Source organism: Erpetoichthys calabaricus, chromosome 14 (genome assembly GCF_900747795.2).
Source record: "Erpetoichthys calabaricus chromosome 14, fErpCal1.3, whole genome shotgun sequence".
NCBI lineage: Eukaryota > Metazoa > Chordata > Cladistia > Polypteriformes > Polypteridae > Erpetoichthys > Erpetoichthys calabaricus.
Window position 1 is genome coordinate 80,645,128 of NC_041407.2, and position 17,868 is coordinate 80,662,995.

Sequence of the window (17,868 nt, forward strand, 5' to 3'; positions counted from 1 at the left end):
AGAGCAGGTCTGGAGAATTCTGGGGAAGTCTCTTGAATCCACATCTATGCATTGTGAGTGGGGTGTAGTTATGAAGCAGATGGGATGGTCAACAGCTTCCTCCCACCAGTGGCTCCCACCGATCCCGTTCTCTCTAATCTTACTTCATTGATTTCTTTTCAGTAGCCTCCTTAGCGTTACATTTTTTTTATGCAGGCTTCTGTTCAAGTCAAGAGTATTTATTGTCATTTCATCCATATACAGTAGTACAGCATACAGTGAAACGAAACAATGTTCCTCCAGGACCATGGTGCTACATAAAACACAGGACAACGAAGAATCCATGACACATAACATAAAGACACATAACGTATAACAAGGTGCGTGTGAGTGAAATGTGCAAACATGTGCAACCATGTAGAACAGAACACATATATCAGATATCAGACTGGTCCATGAGTGTTCAGGAGTCTGACTGCTTGGGGGAAGAAACTGTTGCATGTTCTGGTGATTAGGGCCCGAATGCTTCAGTACCTTTTTCTCAATGGCAGGAGTGTAAACAGTGAATGTGAAGGGTGTGTTGGATCATTCACAATGCTGGTGGCTTTGCGGGTGCAGCGTGTGGTGTAAATGTCCATGATGGAGGGAAGAGAGACACTGATGATCTTCTCAGCTGTCTTCACTATCTGTTGTAGGGCTTTGCGGTCCCTTTTTGGAGGGTCTGGAGGAGAGAGAGCAAAAGGCATTAGTGCATCCCACCATCCCTTGTCTCAGCATCACGCACCCAACCAAGCCCATTGACTACCTCCCATGTTCTCCTGTGTGACACTGTATAATGGAATTTCTGCTTGATTTTGTGTCATGAAAAAATATATTCAGTGAAACTTTAAATAACTTTAAATAATCACTTCTCTTTTTAAATGGAATAAACTGGCATTTTGTGTTTGTGTTTTTTTTTTTTGCCATTCTTTCTGATAGTTCCGTGTCAATGAATTTGGAACATTAGAGATTATTACAGACACAGAAATGGATGCATTGCAGTCCACTGCCAGCACCAGTAACATCTCTGACCAGTCCCTTGCCAACAAGTTGACCATGTCCACATCAGAGAAAGACACAAAAAATGCCAAACCATCTGAAGGTAAGCGTGTCATGTAAGGAAAGTGTATATGTACAGCTGCATGGTTTGAAGAGCCAAGGTCTTGATACAGTTTACTGTTTTGACACTGGCATTGGTAAACTTCTTGAATTGCTTGGTTGAATCGAGTGGAAACGTGAAATGTTAAAATACATCAGAGATTTCCAGATACTGTCAGTTTAAGAGCTGTTTTTGTGGGTACTAGCTGTTGCTACATGCTAGCTTGCCAATTATTCTTGTTTAGTTGATGGAATTCTGCACTCTTCATTTCACAATGGATGAAACCTATGTTATACTAAAGGGTTTTAATAAAATGTATGCACATCTAGCTAACAGCTGTCTAGCTATTCGTCAGAAGGTGCCGGCATGTCTTGGTTGGATGTCTTCTTTTCTTTTCACCCTGGAGCAATTTTAGGCCTTTTTTTTCTCTTGGGTGATATTTTATATCATTCAGTGGCAGAAATGAGGAGTGAAAATGATTTGATGTACGTCCCATGTTTGATATTGTGTATCATTTAGGATTTATTATTGTAATGCTTCCTTAATCAAAATGCTTTAAAGAGGTAAAATATATTAAATTTTATAATGATTCTGCATATCAGAAGGGTACCCCTTGATGTTTACATTTCTTCTGCCTCGGCAAGCTTGCAAATTATTATTTTGTTAATTACTATTCCAGAATCAGTTCTTCCATCCCCAGTCTTGATCAACCTTGAGGAGGCTCCAAGTGTTGAAGTGGTCTCCTGCCAAATGTGTGGGGTCTCTGGCAGCATTGAGAATTTCATCGAGGGCAAATTTTGCAGCAAGGGCTGCATACATGCACAAAATAGGTATGGAAACATAAGCTCAGAAAGGTTAAACTTTACTGGAGAAATGGCGAAATGTCTGTAATTTAATTTGTGATTGTATTGATTCACAGTATATACAGCATGATGATATACATAAAACAAAATGTTTAAAAATCGTATCAAAAGATTGAGATAAGATTATTTTTGAAGTCAAAGTTCACAGCACTTCTCTAAATATGATGGTATACACTTGTAAGTACTGGAGCTGCTCCGTATGATGTGGTTGAACAGGTAGCATTAATGTTAACGTATGTTTTATTATATCATGCACTGTGTAAGTTTGCCTTATTTTCTTTGTCAGCAATTCCAAAAGTAGCCCCACTGAACAGAAAGATTTAGCAAATGCAGTTAAACATTGTGATGACAGTGACCGCCCTCTGAAACGAATTAGAAAGAAAAGGAAACTGTTCATGGATTCAGATGATGATGAAGAAGAAAATCCTGAGGAAGAGGAGGTGAGCATTTTTTGCTCCTTTATTGGGACAGTTCACATATTACATGTCTTTAGTTCACATTTGGCAGTTACAAAATGTTGCTGTGCAGATGAAAGACATGAAAGTGTGCAGAGCTTATTTCTTTACTGAAGTGAAGACAAGATTGTTTTTTGTTTAGTTAGCAGTGCTTAAAGATATTTAGAGGTGGGTTGATTCATGTCTGTATATTGAGGAAAACCACATGGTTTTCAACTAAGTTAAGGTGACAACTTAAGTGCGTAGCTCAGCACGGATTTCTTTCTTTCACTTGGGTTAGGTTATAGGAAAGTGGATGGTAGTCCCCGGAAAACATTTTTTAAACAGGTGTAGGTCCTTATTTTGTAGCCAAAAGTACATTTTTGTTTGATTTGGTTACTCATGTCAGTTTTTATCATAATATGTTTACAGAATAACTGCATACCATATATGATAATCAAGCACAATGATCCACACTTCCAGTGAGCAAACTGCCACTCAGCTTTAGTGAGTTTGCATTTCAAGTAAGATTCTGTACTGAGTGAAAGAAGATACTCTACAGTGTGAACTTATGAAGTTCTACATTCTATAGACTACTGCCTGTGCATTTGTTAAATTATGACCTTGCAAATTTCTGTTTAGGTAGTTCCAAATTGTAACTGATTGATTGCAGATACATATTACTACTATTTTAATTTAAAAATAGGGGTCTTAAATGAAAACGATCTCCATCCACACTAGTGTTTTCACATAATTTACAGAAGTGTCTTCATCCACACTAAAACTACCAAAAATGTTTGGCCGAAAAAATCCTTAAAGTGATGGGATTGCTGCCGGCCATGGGGTTTATTGCCAATCTGTAGCGACAAGTGAATTGTTTGCCTTTTGCACAAATATGCAGCATTTTAAACTGTACATATCTTAATTTCAGATGTATATAGGTAAGCAACATAACAAGCGCTTTGGAAAGCAACTCATCTACTGTATGTCTGCTATGGTGGAACGTGGTTGTCTTCAATGAAAGGTTAACCAGTCAAGGAGTGACACTATGTAAAGAGCAGATCCAGACACAGAGGTGCCAAATACTGTAATAAGCACAAACAAATCAGAGTCTGCGTTTTCAAAGCCATACATTTTCACCCCACCACACCGCAACACAGAGCTGGCATTTTCAGAAGTATATGGCCCTGGGGAGCAATTTCGCAAGTCTTCATTGTCAGGGGTTAAAAATGCTGGGTGGTGTGTATGACAGGCCGAAACAGACCATTGTCTGCGTATTAAAATTAAAATGTAGTAGTATTGACATATCCTCAGTCTCAACTTGAGTCACTACTACTAGCCACCTGGTTTGTCAGTGCTGCAAGGCCATTTCAACAGTTGAAATCAGTAAAGTAAATCAGTAAATTCCCTAAACCTGGCAATGTTTTCAAGCTCTGTCTAAGGTATTTCCATGCATTTCAAGGACAAATGAGTGATACAATATGCGGTTTATTCTGGGTTTGCCCCAGCTTGTCTTCAAAGTGAGTGATACCTGATAAATCTTCCATTGGGGCATAACTGGGCATCCTCGGTACATGTCAAAACTACCTCAACTAGACCCAACTGGCTCCTCTTGATCTGAACAAACAATATGTTAAATATTGCCAGGATAGTGGCACCTTTTACTGTTTTAAGCAAGAAAACTCATTTGAAATACAAATTGCTGTACATTTGGGAGCTGGAGATTAGAGGTTAACATAAGAAAGAGTAATAATGAAGAAATAAGAATGCTTTTTGGTGTCTTTGTGTAGACAGTGGTTAATTACGTCATTTTCATGGCAAAATGCTAGTAGCACAATTGTAACAAATCAGCCCTGACACGCTACAAAGGGCCGATCGCTACCGCTCACCTTTCCTAACTTTAAGGCGGTTGATAAACAGGTTAGGCCAATATCACACCCAGCAGAGCCCCGCCGTACGCCCCTTTTGAAATGATCAGCTCAAACAGACGCATAAATGTATACAGTATAAAAAAAAAAAATAGCTATAAGGCAACATCTGTAAGCAATGAGAAATATGTTATACAAAAGAGAAAGTAAAGAAGATAAAAAACCGCAACAATCCCTTTCCTCCCCACCACCAACCCAAAATAACCCCTATACATGCAAATAAAAAATATAGAGAGTGGAAAAATCATACCCCCAGCCCCCTTCCAAAGTTCACACACAATTCCAAAATTCCAGCCAACTGTTAACAGCGGGTGATGGAATTGTAGAATGCCAGCCGACCCAGAAAAGTCAAAATCTTAACTGTGAAATGTTTCTCAGTCAGTCTGCGTCATTTTAAAAAAAATAAAATAAAAAAAAGAGGTTTTAATTAGTAGACTTGAGTCCGCTATATATAACTGATTGCAAAAAATGCACGTTCTTGGAGCGAATCGCTGACCTCCTCCTATATAGACAGGCCTTTGGGAGCTGCTGAACCTTTTCCCGCAGACCGGGTAGCTGCTGATCTGTTTAGATAGGTCTTATCCCTTTGTTCCTCCTCGATGGCTGTTCCCATCTCCTTTTGAAAAATGGCACGATTTATACAAATTCCACCAGAAAAAAACAACCGGATGTCCCCTGTTCTGAGGAGCCACTGTCAATCACAGGCTATATGGGCCAACCTAATAGCAGACAGACTGCAGAAAATAAATAACATTTTTTTATGTGGCATTGCTACACAATAAGGAGGGCACTTTTAGTCAAATGTATAAATCCCTCTTTTTTGCCATTGTCCATTCATCCATTGTCCATGCCCAATCATATACTTCAGGGAGCTATCAATATTCTAACAAAAACATCTATATTATTTATAATCGTTTTCAGGAACCAGAACTTGTACTGGTGCAAGTGGGAGCTCACTCACAGTTAGCTTAAAATTTGCTGTACTGTATCTTTGTGCTAAAAGTGTATTAACCAGTAAAAGAACATGTGAACTTGAGAAGAATGTGCAAAGTCCACATGCACCGTGACCGTGATTGAGAATTGTGCTCAGATCCCTTGAAATCTCAACATTGGGAGCAAATGGGGTGTTAATCTGTTACAGGGGTCACACTCAGTTGCTTATCTAGAATCATTTTAGTTAGATTAGCCAGTCACCCTAACTTGCATGTTATTGGGATAAAATGTAAAACTCACACAGACATTGCCCACTGTGAGGTGTGAACCACCAGCTCCGCAGCTGTGAGGTATTAGCATTAACCACTGGCACCAAATATGCTTCTACTAAGTTTACTCCAGAACTAGCTAATGGTTTGAGCTGAACACTTCCATTACATACGCATCCATGACCCATCTATGAAGACACCAACTCCACAAATCTGTATGTTGCCTTAAAAAGTAATCATCAGAGTCTTGTAATACAATGAGATTCATATTTCCATTACAATGTTGATGCTTAACCTTGATTGTACTCTGAAACTAAATATTTGCAGAATATGGGACAGCAGGATCGCCAGAAACCACTCAGAACCCAATGTAATTTTCTGACTATGTTACCGTGTTCACATTATGGAGGCAGCAGTTGCCATGATAGGATACTTCAGTAATTGCATTTAAGTTAAATTCTGTGCATTTCTTTACCAATATACTATGATGAGGCAATCGTGCTTAGGGCCTATGCTTTAACGTTGCAGTAATCGGAGAGTCCCCCACACATCAGTGGCTCTCACTCCTCAAATCCAGGTTTGGTTCCTGACTTTAGCATATGTACAGTATTTCTGCACATATCTACTGAATTTACATTTTCTGTACACATATACACCTGCGGGCGGCACGGTGGCGCAGTGGTAGCGCTGCTGCCTCGCAGTTAGGAGACCTGAGTTCACTTCCCGGGTCCTCCCTGCGTGGAGTTTGCATATTCTCCCCGTGTCTGCGTGGGTTTCCTCCGGGCACTCCGGTTTCCTCCCACAGTCCAAAGACATGCAGGTTAGGTGGATTGGCGATTCTAAATTGGCCCTAGTATGTGCTTGGTGTGTGGGTGTGTTTGTGTGTGTCCTGTGGTGGGTTGGCACCCTGCCTGGGATTGGTTCCTGCCTTGTGCTGGCTGGGATTGGCTCCAGCAGACCCCCGTGACCCTGTATTCAGATTCAGCGGGTTGGGAAATGGATGGATGGATATACACCTACATGTTTGTACTGAATAGAATGTGCTTATAAGGAATGAAAAATGTGGTGTTCCTCTGAATGTGCTTCTGAATAAGCAAAGTATATTTAGACATTATTAAAGAGCCCTATAAATACATAGGATGAAAATTAAAACTACTATTGTGGATGTGTTAAGTAGAGGCTGGAATCCAGTTCTTAGCTGATGTTTATTTTATATAGCACTTTTCAAAGTGAAAATCATTTCAAAGGGCTGTTTATTACAAGATACTGAATATTGTTTTGACTTCTTAAACTTAGTTAGAGCCCTGCAAGCTGATTAAAAAAATAGCAGCATATGTCAGTAGTGAAAAGTGCTATATTTATAAAAACAAACAGGGTACAGGATAGTATTATAGCACAAAGGGAATACTGTGCGATTGTAATAGAGCCGGAGTGAATCATTCAAATGGTTAGAGACTCTTGTAAGTGGAGAATGACCACATGTTTGTTTATAATAAATACAGTAATCCCCCACTCTATCGCGGTTCAGCTATTGTGCCCCGACTATATCGTGGAAAAATTCAATAAGTACATCCTACCTGTTAGTCTACTTTGCACTCAATTCATAACAAAGCATACGGTTTTCAGCAGACAAAGAGTTTTGTGTTACAGCACCCAGATGATTTCTTACAAAGCCCGTTATTGGCTGAAAGAGGAGACTCAACCAATCAGAGCGGATTTTATTCTCTTGGGCTCTGATTAGCTGCTGCTAACGTGGTGTAAGCTCGCAAGAATAGCAAGTGTGGGTCCCCGACGAATCGCGTACCTTGCTTGTGGTCCGACTTTTCTGAGCAAACTTTTGTGAACTTTTCGTTTTGTTTTAAGCCCTACAATGGCTCCCAAGTGTCCTGCATCTTGTAAGCCTTCTGGTAGCAGTGAGCCTAAGCGCCAGAGGAAGACCTTGACCATACAGGAGAAGGTAAAACTGATGATGATTATTATGTTACTCATATCTTTAGCCCGACATCTGTGTATCCAAAGTGTGTTTTAATAAGTTTACATGTCTTTAAAGCGTGTGGGAGGGGTATTTTAAGGCTTAAACTATAAAAAAAAGTGGTCTTTCTATATCGCGGATTTTCACCTATCGCGGATGGGTCTGGAAAGTAACTTCTGCGATAGGCAGGGGATCACTGTACTGAAATAATTCAGTAGTAAAAATGGAAGTAAAAGTCAAGTAGAAGCAATAATTTGGTTTATCTTAAACAGCCATGCATCCTGACTCTTTCATAGTGTTGGTTCAGATTCATAAATTTAAAACGAACTTTACACACTGCGCTAATGCAAATAAAGATTTACATATAAGGAGGTTTCTGAATTTGTTTACATTTTTTGCGTAATTTTAACCAAGACCTGCAAATGTAAGATTAGTTCACAGTGCTACCTGGTTATCTCTTTGCTGTCATTTGATTGAGAATGGCTGCAGTGTTCTTCTTAAAAACACAAAGGTTGTTTATGTGAACATTGCTCTGATCATACATATTCTCTTTAATTCCAATCAAACAGAGTTTACACTCAAAGTTATTATTTCCTATCTTTAGATCATGATGTTGGCTGCAGTTTAACAATTATTCTCTTTCTGTTTAAATAAAAAATGACAGAATCCCAATAAATACTTTGGATATACTAGCTCTCAGTCCATAGTTGTCAATTATTTTTGATACCAGCATTCACACTGAAAGAAAGTTGCAAATGTTACTTTCACCAGGGGCCTCGTATAAACGGTCTGTACACACAAAAATGTTGCATAAGAACGTTTCCACATTCAAATCGTGATGTATAAAACCTAAACTTGGTGTAAAGTCACGCACATTTCCACGGTAGCTCATACCCTGTCGTACGCAAGTTCTCTGCTCGGTTTTGCAGACTGGCGGCACCCAGTGTCAAAGTATTGCTACTGTTCCTGTGTGATTACCCATTCTTTTTTAGATCCACATCATTGACGCGGCTTTATAAATACACTGAAATTAACCGTATATTGTTTTAGTTTAATGCATCTGATTGTAATTAACCTGTAACAATATAATGGTCCATGAAATGGCCAAACTATTCCAAATACCATAACTGCTTTACTCGCACTTCAGAAACAGTTTCATCCCAAGAACTCTAAACACACTCAATCAATCCATCAAATGCTCCTTGTAGAACTGTTTGTACTTATACGTACAATTACCTCACTGTAAACTTGTGATAGTTATAATATTGCACAACCTGAGTCACTTTATAAAGCGCGTATTTACATATGATGACGATATCATTTTTAAGATGAAATGCAGCAAAATATGTTTATTATAATATACAGATAAAACTTTAACTTTAACTACATGGAGCCTCAGTGCTAGCAAGCCGCTGACGCTCCGTTCTCGGATTGTTCCTGCCTCGCACTGTATTCTTGCTGTGGCTGGCACGACACCGGAAAGATAAATGGATAGAATAATTAAACATGTACTACGAAGATATTTCAATGTTCCTTTAAAGTTTTGAAGAATCGGCGTTCTAAGCTTACAGATGGCTTAACGTCTATTACAGAGCTGATTGTGTGACGATTGGGTATTTGGAGAAAGAAAAGTAAGGACAGGAATTGGAGGTTAGTACGTTTGAAAGAGACAGTACTGCTACAATAAAGTATTTCATCGAAAGTCGCATATGGCACCGCAAGCATCTTAAGGGCTATTTATATTGATTTGCATATTCAAAGAGGCATAATTCTGGGAGGAGTTGGGGCGGGACAGAAGGCACGTGCGTTACTTTTCACGCTGACTGGGATGTATGGAGCAGAAGAATGTGAAAATTGGCATTCGCACAGATTTATGCATCTGGATATTTTTGAGCGTAAGCACATTTCTGCTTTTGTGCTTACGTCATGTTATAGTGCAAATTCTATGCACAGCGTTATGCATGAGGCCTCAGGACTAGAGGAATATATATGTATATTTTCCAAATGGAATGATGTGTGTATGATTGTGTCTTTTCATGAGGTATCTTGTCAAGGTTTACTTCATGACCCTTTGAATAACCTGGGAAGACGTTTTTGCTGTCTGGAGAGAAAAAATGTTCCGGTGAACAAAAATCCTTTCTTGTGTGTATGTGAAAGTGGCTCAGGTGGTTCAGATGACTTGAAGAGTGTGTTAGCTGCGACTTCCAAACAAGTGCAGACAGATGGTTACATAATAATAACAGTAACTATAATGAAAATCATATAGCCAACTCAAAAATTATATATTCAAAGGTTCTACCACAAAGTATCGTACTGTATAGCATTCCTCTATATTTGTGGAAGTAAATAAAGATTGAAAATAAATTGTGTAATGACCTATATGTCCCCATATGATTACAATACACACAATGCATTATTAAACACAATAGATTTACCGGTACTTTCCACAATACATGTTTGTACTGAAATATAAATATTTACTAAACATTTGGGAAAGGGAATAAATTCCCAGTGTTTGTTCTTTTGGTCAGCCTGATGTCCGTTTGCTATTGTTTCATTCATCTTTTCCAAATCTGTGTTTTTTGTAAATGCAAGACAGGAACTGGTTGTGGACAGTGTGCTGGTCCCATCCCAGAGTGCAATAGGGTGACTACACCCACATCCGTACAATAATGATGAGCATGTCTTGGAGATGTGGGAAAAATCAAAATACCTGGAAAAATCAATTTAGTTTGACAAGGTCTGTCTGTCAAGCAATACTTGTCAACATTCCATGTATTCCAGTATTAAATTATTTATTTTGGAAAAAGGGGAAAAGATCCTGTTAGAGGAAGACACAGAGAAGAAGGGATATGGTATAAATGTGATTAACGAATAGTGTTTAAATACAAATAGGTTATGTACAGCAAAACTTCAAAGCAAGTTCATCTGATCAAAAATGAAAAATAGAAAAATAACTTCTGACATGGCTCAATTATAAGTAGACTGCTGCACTAAGAAGGGAAACACTTCTTTAATATTAGTAGTACTACTTTTAGTGAGTCACCACAAATTGCATGTCACTTTTGTAAGAATGGTATACAACAAAATTCTCACACTCCCTGTGTTGTCAGGAGAATTGGACTTTAGGTAAATTCGGTTAACCGTATACTGAATTTGTTTCATTTATATATGGGAACCAGGTTTTACAGTACAACCTTGCTGCTTATGAATTACATTGTATTTAAACTCTGGTCTTTTTCAAACTCTTTGTAACCAAGTACATGAAAACTGGAATATCGTTGACTAAAAAATTGCTTTGTGTTATTAGAAAAGTGGTTGTAAGTTAGTTAGTGACTTGGATTTGGCCCTGAAGGAGTGAGTTCTGGGTGCGCACACGTGTGTGTGTGCATGTATGTTGATGTTCATGCGTGTGTGTGTGTTTGTATGCCCTATCATTTTTCTCAGTGTATTGGCTCCCTGTCTAAGGCTGCTTTCTGCATTGTAGTTGATGCTGATTGATGACCTCTGGACCCCTGGAATTTTATAAAGTTTTTTAGAAAGTGTGTTTAGTAAATGGATGAATGTATGATTGGTGAAATATCAATTTTTTCTTATTTTTTAAGGAAAAATCAAGAAGTGGCAAAGGACGAAGAGGTGCCAAACCAAATAAACAAGGTATATTTTTGATAAAATATGTTCTTAATGAAAAAGGATTTTGTTTTCATAGGTTTTTTCTTTTTGTTAACAATTTGCAATATTGTCATTAATCCACAATTTTATAGTTGTATTAAAAATATCCTGTTAAATTCAAACATCTTTTATTTCTGCTTTAAAAATAATTCCTAATATTGAATTAAGGGCAGACCCAATTTCTGTTTTGTCTGTTTTGGCCTTTGTCTAGTGTGAGTGTGTATGTCAGGTTAATATTGGAGGTTTAGTCTCTGTGAGTACTTGGCCTAATACTCATTAATATGTATGAGTTTATATGATTAAATTAAGTATGTTCACAGGAATGTGATTCATTTTTTCTTAAAGAAGCACATAATGAATGGCACAGATTTATTTTTCTGCAGTAGCAGTTGCTCCAGCCAAAAAGAAAGTTTGGAGCTGGCCAGCATATCTGGAAGAGGAAAAGATGGTAGCTGCTCCTGTAAAGCTTTTCAAAGAGGTGAGAAGGAAATCATACTAAGGTTCCTTGATCAAAGTGCTGTTTTATTATACCAAATCTTGATGTGATTACACATATTTGTGTTAACCATTTTATTTTAATTAGAAAGTTATTCTTGTTATTAATTGAAGTTGTCATAGGTATTTTTCCTATGATTCTGAAAGTTTTGCTTTTCTTACAAAAATTAACATAGTGATTTGTGAACTGCTGCCAATTAGAATAATATTATAATATATTTTATAAATATACAATATATATTTTATTCAAAATGGTGCTATTTGAGTTTTCATAGCTCTGACTTGTGACTTTTCACCAATTTAGTACATTTATGTGAGTTGCTGGTTGGGTTTTTAGGAAAACTGAAAGGTTACTATTGATCTGTTACTTGTTTGGCAAAAAAGCAACTCAATAGTATTTTTGTTCATGAAAATAAGGAGCAAGGGAAACATATTAAAGGTGTGTTGTGTTGCGTTGCTCCACATCATCACATAAATGCCACTTCTGGCTGACCAGGTTATATTTTTTTACTTTATATAGTTGAATGAGATGATAGGTAAGTGTTGCCTCATAACTCGGAGAACTGGGGTACTTTCCTTCAAATTATCAATTCGGAGCACTGACTTTGTATGTGTATTCACGTGAAATTTCTGACTCAGAATCTCAGATTTTGAACTTAAGCAGCTAAATTAGAAAATTACTAAAATGAAGCACTAAAGGTAGAAAACTAGTAGACATATGCATAAAGGACCATGGTAGCTTTTTTTTGCTGAATATGAAAGAGGAGTAAAAGCTACTGAATTATTATTATCTGTAATTTAAGAAAAAAAGAGTTACTCAAGTCATCTAATTAAGTTTGGCCCCAGATTAAGACCTTGGTTTAAATAAAAGCATATAACCCACCACTTATTAAGGTGCTTAATATATCTCCTATATATATCTCATATCAAAATTGCTTATTATTTTGACTCCTGAAGTAAATATAGTGATCCACTGACCAGTTCTGTAGTGAATTTGCTTTTTGTTTATGTAAGATGGTCTTACTGTCCGTTTTAATTTGTCCTCTTTCCTACTAAAGTGTGGCTCTTGTTTATGATTTGTCATATTTATTTGGTTTAAATTATTTGAAAGAAATGAGTAGAGGTCAAACCTAGGCAATGTCTTTTCCTGTCTTTCAGCATCAGTCATTTCCTCAGAGTCGCAATGGATTTAAAGTGGGCATGAAACTGGAAGGGATTGACCCGTGTCACCCATCATTGTTTTGTGTGTTAACAGTTGCAGAGGTCAGTTAAAAAAAAAAAAAACTTTATTTTTATCTGGCACTTTTCACTTCTGACTGTTTTGATACTAATGGGGTGCAGGGGGTGCATTTGGTTTAGATTTGGGTGAGGATGGTGATCCAGTTCTGCTTGCTTTTCCACCAAAAGGTAAAAAATTTTAATGCCATGTATAATTAGTAAATTTTTTACTAGATAGGAGGAGATTAGGACAAGAAAGTTAGTTAAACAATGTAACAGATTCTGTATTTCTGAATTGATGGAAGTAAATTTCAAAGGTGCAAAATAGCTATTAGTGTATATTATTTTCTTTTTTTATGATTCAACTTTTAAATGATATTACACTAGATTTAATGCATTATGAGTTTCACTACAGCATAAATTTCATTATGTGCAATTTTCCAAAGTAACAAACAGAAGTAATGGGCAACTCGACAACGGTTCATTCTTTCTGAACGACTCTTCAGTGAATGATACAAATCGATTCTCAAGAACAAACAAATCGATTCAGTGGAGCTGAGCTGACGTGCCAAAGCACTTGCGCGTCCTGCATGATGACTTCAGCATGTTTTGTTTCTCTGACTTTGGCTCATAGATGTTTAAAGCACTTGAGCAAGAACTGCCAAGAGTCAGGAGTCTCGACTCACTTCACTTGAGATTCTTTTGAGTTCAAACTATATCAATATTGTCAAATTAAAACTCTGTCGCTGATAGTTCATTCATCGTACCAGTACAATACAGCATGAAGACATTTATGTTATAAGAACATATTAATATATGTTTTGTACAAGCTGTCATTGAAAGTGTTTTAAAGTGAATATATAAACAATATTAAAACAGATGTTTGTCTCTTTGTACATTCAAAAATTAATGACACAAAATTGAACCTTCAAAAAAATTCCGATTTCTTAACAATAATTCTTTAGAACTCTTTGAATGCACTGCACACACATCATTTACTGATTCTTTTCTGTTCAAACTGAATTATCATCATGTTTAGTATATTGTTAATTATATATACATACACATTTAATAATTCATATGTATACACAAAAGAATATATGAATTATTAAATTGTAAATTTGTGATGTGATCAGAAGGGAAGCCCCAAACATGCCAACCCAGACTTTACATATGTGCTATTGTCTAATCATAAAAATGAATCAAAAGAGTCAATTCACTTAAGTGGGCAATTCAAAAGAATCGATATCGAGATGAATTGAAAATGCCCCTCACTAATAGACAGGTGTACTTGGGTTACATTTCTTGGTACTTCATATCAAAAGTGGGGAAGGCAAATATTTTTTTACTACATATATTTTGAATTAACTAAATCACTTGATTGGCGATTCTAAATTGGCCCTAGTGTGTGTGCTTGGTGTGTGGGTGTGTTTGTGTGTGTCCTGCGGTGGGTTGGCACCCTGCCCGGGATTGGTTCCTGCCTTGTGCCCTGTGTTGGCTGGGATTGGCTCCAGCAGACCCCCGTGACCCTGTGTTCGGATTCAGCGGGTTGGAAAATGGATGGATGGACTTCACTTGTGTATCTCTCTAGTGAAATCTCCATTAATATTACTGAACTTTCTCTCCACCCTCCTCCCCCTCAAACCATGTGCAGGTCCAGGGATACAGGATCAGGCTACATTTTGATGGCTATCCTGAATGTTATGACTTTTGGGTAAATGCTGATTCTTGGGATTTGAAGCCTCCTGGTTGGTGTGAAAAGATGGGACAGAAGCTTCTCCTTCCTAAAAGTGGGTTTTTTTTCTACTTGAATCTTAGTTTTAAGGTCAGAATGTGAAGATTTGCAAATGTGTTACAGTTGAAAGCAACATGAATATTTTTCACTAAAAGGGCTGTCTAGTTAATAAAGGTAAGTGACGTGTTCATCTTGTAGGTGATGTCTTTAATCTTAATGAAAGTTGTTATGCAGAACTATGGAGAAGCTAAAATGAAATTGGTTATAAAAAATGGACAGTATACTCCACAAAGACTTAAAGTGGCAGAAAAAAATGTTTATCAAAAAATTTACTTCATTAGTGAGGTGACTCTGTTACCACCTTTTAAATGACTTTTCTTCTGCGGAGATGGAAATGTTTTAAAATTCTTTTTTGGTGAACAAACTTTAGGTTTTTGTTTCTTTGTGTTTATTTTTATTATTTTTTCGTTTTTAAACATTTTCCATAAACCAATAACAAAATAAACTGACTGTTGTCACCAAAATTCCAGAAAAAAAATGTTTAAAAAAATATTTGAATATTGAAACAAATTATAAACAGATAACTTATGTCCATGCATTTTCCAAATTACATTCAAATGGATGAGCTGGATTATTATCAAATGTTCTTGTTTGTCGCAGTTTCAGTCAATGGAAATTGCCAAGAGGCCTGCATTTCCCAAATGGAAATTAACTGTAGTGCCTATGAATTTCATACTAGTGTTGAAGATTTTCATTCAGAACTGCAAGAAAAGCATGTCACACTCATATCTACAATTCAAAATTTTACAAACATTTACATTTCAGACTAAGCTTTCTTTAGTTTTAGCTTTTATCATCCACAATTGACTGTATTTACTAGGTTATTTAAAATCAGACCAGTAACAAATTTTCACTGTGTATTAATGAAAAATTAAGTGAGCACCTCAAGAGATATGATCAGTCTGCTTTTGCTAAGCCTGCCCTTGGATGCGTCAGTGGTCATATTGTGCTTAATCATCAATATTTTCCTTCTTTCATTTTCATTGATTATACTTTATTCCCTAATTGACTCTTCAGATTATATTCTATGTCATCAGTCTTCAGACTTTATTTCTTTTTAATCCATTTTGTATTGAAAGAGTAGTTTTATCTTATGACTTGGGCTTAGGCCATCTGTGTTGAGCTTTATATAAAATAAAGATTGATTTGTTCTCTTTAGAATAGCATTTCACTGTGCTCTGGTTCTTGATTAGGCCAGAATAGCTAATGAATGAACGCTTGATTGATGACTTGGTTAACCCAAATGCTGTGTGTGTGTGTGTTTTTTTTTTTCTTTATAAGACATTAATTAATAACAACATTGTTTTCAGGCTGTAAGGAAGGAGAATTCAGCTGGAGTACATACGTTAAAAACTGCAGAGGCCAGATGGCACCTAAAAGCCTTTTCAAAAGCTTAAATTCTGTAAGTATTTCAGAGTGTGGTGAAAACAGTTTCATTTATAATCTATTGCACAGTATCTTATATACTATATAAATGTATATTATATTAAATTATTAAATTAAATTTTTATGTTTTATATTTATGGAATCAAATTGTCTGAGGTCACATGACTAACTGTTAATCCTGCAGGTTGAAAGGCCTTCTTTTGCTTGCTTTTTCCAAGGTGTGTTGTTAGACAAATGCTTGATTGTCCATGCAGAAGATTTTTGTTATGTGTGTGATGGTTTGTTTTCTTTAATAAAATGTTTAAATTGGAGGAATGAATATTGTTCAGTTCCAGATTAAGATTCAAACTATAGAAGGAGAACCTGAAACTCCCTAATGAATTATCCTTCAATTGCATGGTCTGTCATACAGCTGTTGATTTTTTCAGTTCAGAGTGATGTGCAAAGCAAAAATGTTCACAGCGTATCCTCTCTTCTCCCAGTCAGTGACACCATCAGGGTTCCGGCCTGGAATGAAATTAGAAGCTGTGGACAAAAAGAATCCATCTCTCATTTGTGTTGCTACTATTTCAGCTGTTGTTGATAACCGGCTTCTGATCCATTTTGACAACTGGGAGGATACCTATGACTACTGGTATAATCATTTAATTTTACAATCTTCATGCTGGTTACACAGTGCTTTATTTTGTTAGATTAATGTGTACTCTTTGGGGTTGTACACATGGGGAAAAAAGTTATATGTTTAAATAGTGTTAGACAATCACTTACGGTGTCTGTAAACTATAATTTACTAAAGTACATGCAGTCTTTGCTCTTTATAAAAATCGGCACAGAGATTTCATAAATGCAACAGTAGGGGGAGCCCCAAGGATGCAGTGTGAATGCTGCTCTAGTAGGCCATTAGTACTGTATTATGAATGAGAAGTTCTTAAAGAACATACATAATATTGACTTTTTGCGAGCACTGTATACAAAAACAGTTTCAATAAGCGAAAAGAGAAATGTACAGTGCTCCTTTATCTTAAAATTGTCGAAGAGTGTTGATTTTAAAATAATACACTGGAGAAGACATTTCCAGTGAAGTAATGCCCAATTATCTGCCCTTCTAAGATATAAAGGAATGTATAGCCAGCCACAATATGAAGACAATATATAAGGAAGCAATACCATTTACCATTAAAATTCTGATTAGGCCCCGTGGTGAATATCATTTGGTTGACGATTGTGCAGTGTCTCTTTAGTGCTTGCTTGATTTAAATGTGACAGATCTTTCCAGCCATACTTTTTCTTTCACTCCTTCAATTACAATTCTTAAGAATACATTAATATTTAGCACTGAGTTACAATTCTGAGGAACTTTATTGAAGAACAAGATTATTCCAGCTGTTTCAACAGCAGCACTGTAGCCCTCCAAGGCTCTGTAGACCCTCAGTTAAATTTAGAGAACGTTTTCAGCCTTTCTCTAATTTACAATCACACTTGAGACAAATCAAACATGTTAGTGGCAGATGAACTGTATTTAATCCTTGTGTTCTGCAAATATTTATATTTATTAATATGAAGCCTGGGGGGTGATTTCCACACAGTTAAACTAGTCTTTTTATGAAATAGATGTGTTTAGGAATTTTAGTTGGGTTGTGTAACAATTCATGTTACTTTCTCACAGTTGTTTAGTCTTATAGTTGCCTTATAATTCTAGACATTTGATTGTTTAACTGCTTGCATGGTCTAGTGTGTTTAGAGGACAGCCACGCTTTATTATTTACTTTGCTGCTGAATGCTCTTT

The 17,868-nt window shown here is 36.7% G+C and overlaps 1 protein-coding gene across 4 annotated transcripts in view; it reads left to right on the forward strand.

Moving 5' to 3' along the window:
• l3mbtl1b (L3MBTL histone methyl-lysine binding protein 1b) overlaps positions 1–17,868 on the forward strand; it is a 60,557-nt gene that overhangs the window by 10,719 nt on the left and 31,970 nt on the right. For 3 of the 4 annotated variants that reach the window (XM_028819024.2, XM_028819020.2, XM_051919081.1), the window contains exons 3-11: positions 958–1,120; positions 1,797–1,947; positions 2,267–2,420; positions 11,122–11,173; positions 11,572–11,666; positions 12,842–12,946; positions 14,556–14,691; positions 16,007–16,098; positions 16,565–16,716. In XM_028819024.2, coding sequence (XP_028674857.1) covers positions 958–1,120; positions 1,797–1,947; positions 2,267–2,420; positions 11,122–11,173; positions 11,572–11,666; positions 12,842–12,946; positions 14,556–14,691; positions 16,007–16,098; positions 16,565–16,716 — 1,100 coding nt within the window. The remainder of the gene's footprint in view (positions 1–957; positions 1,121–1,796; positions 1,948–2,266; positions 2,421–11,121; positions 11,174–11,571; positions 11,667–12,841; positions 12,947–14,555; positions 14,692–16,006; positions 16,099–16,564; positions 16,717–17,868) is intronic. The other variant, XM_051919082.1, reaches the window with a different exon arrangement.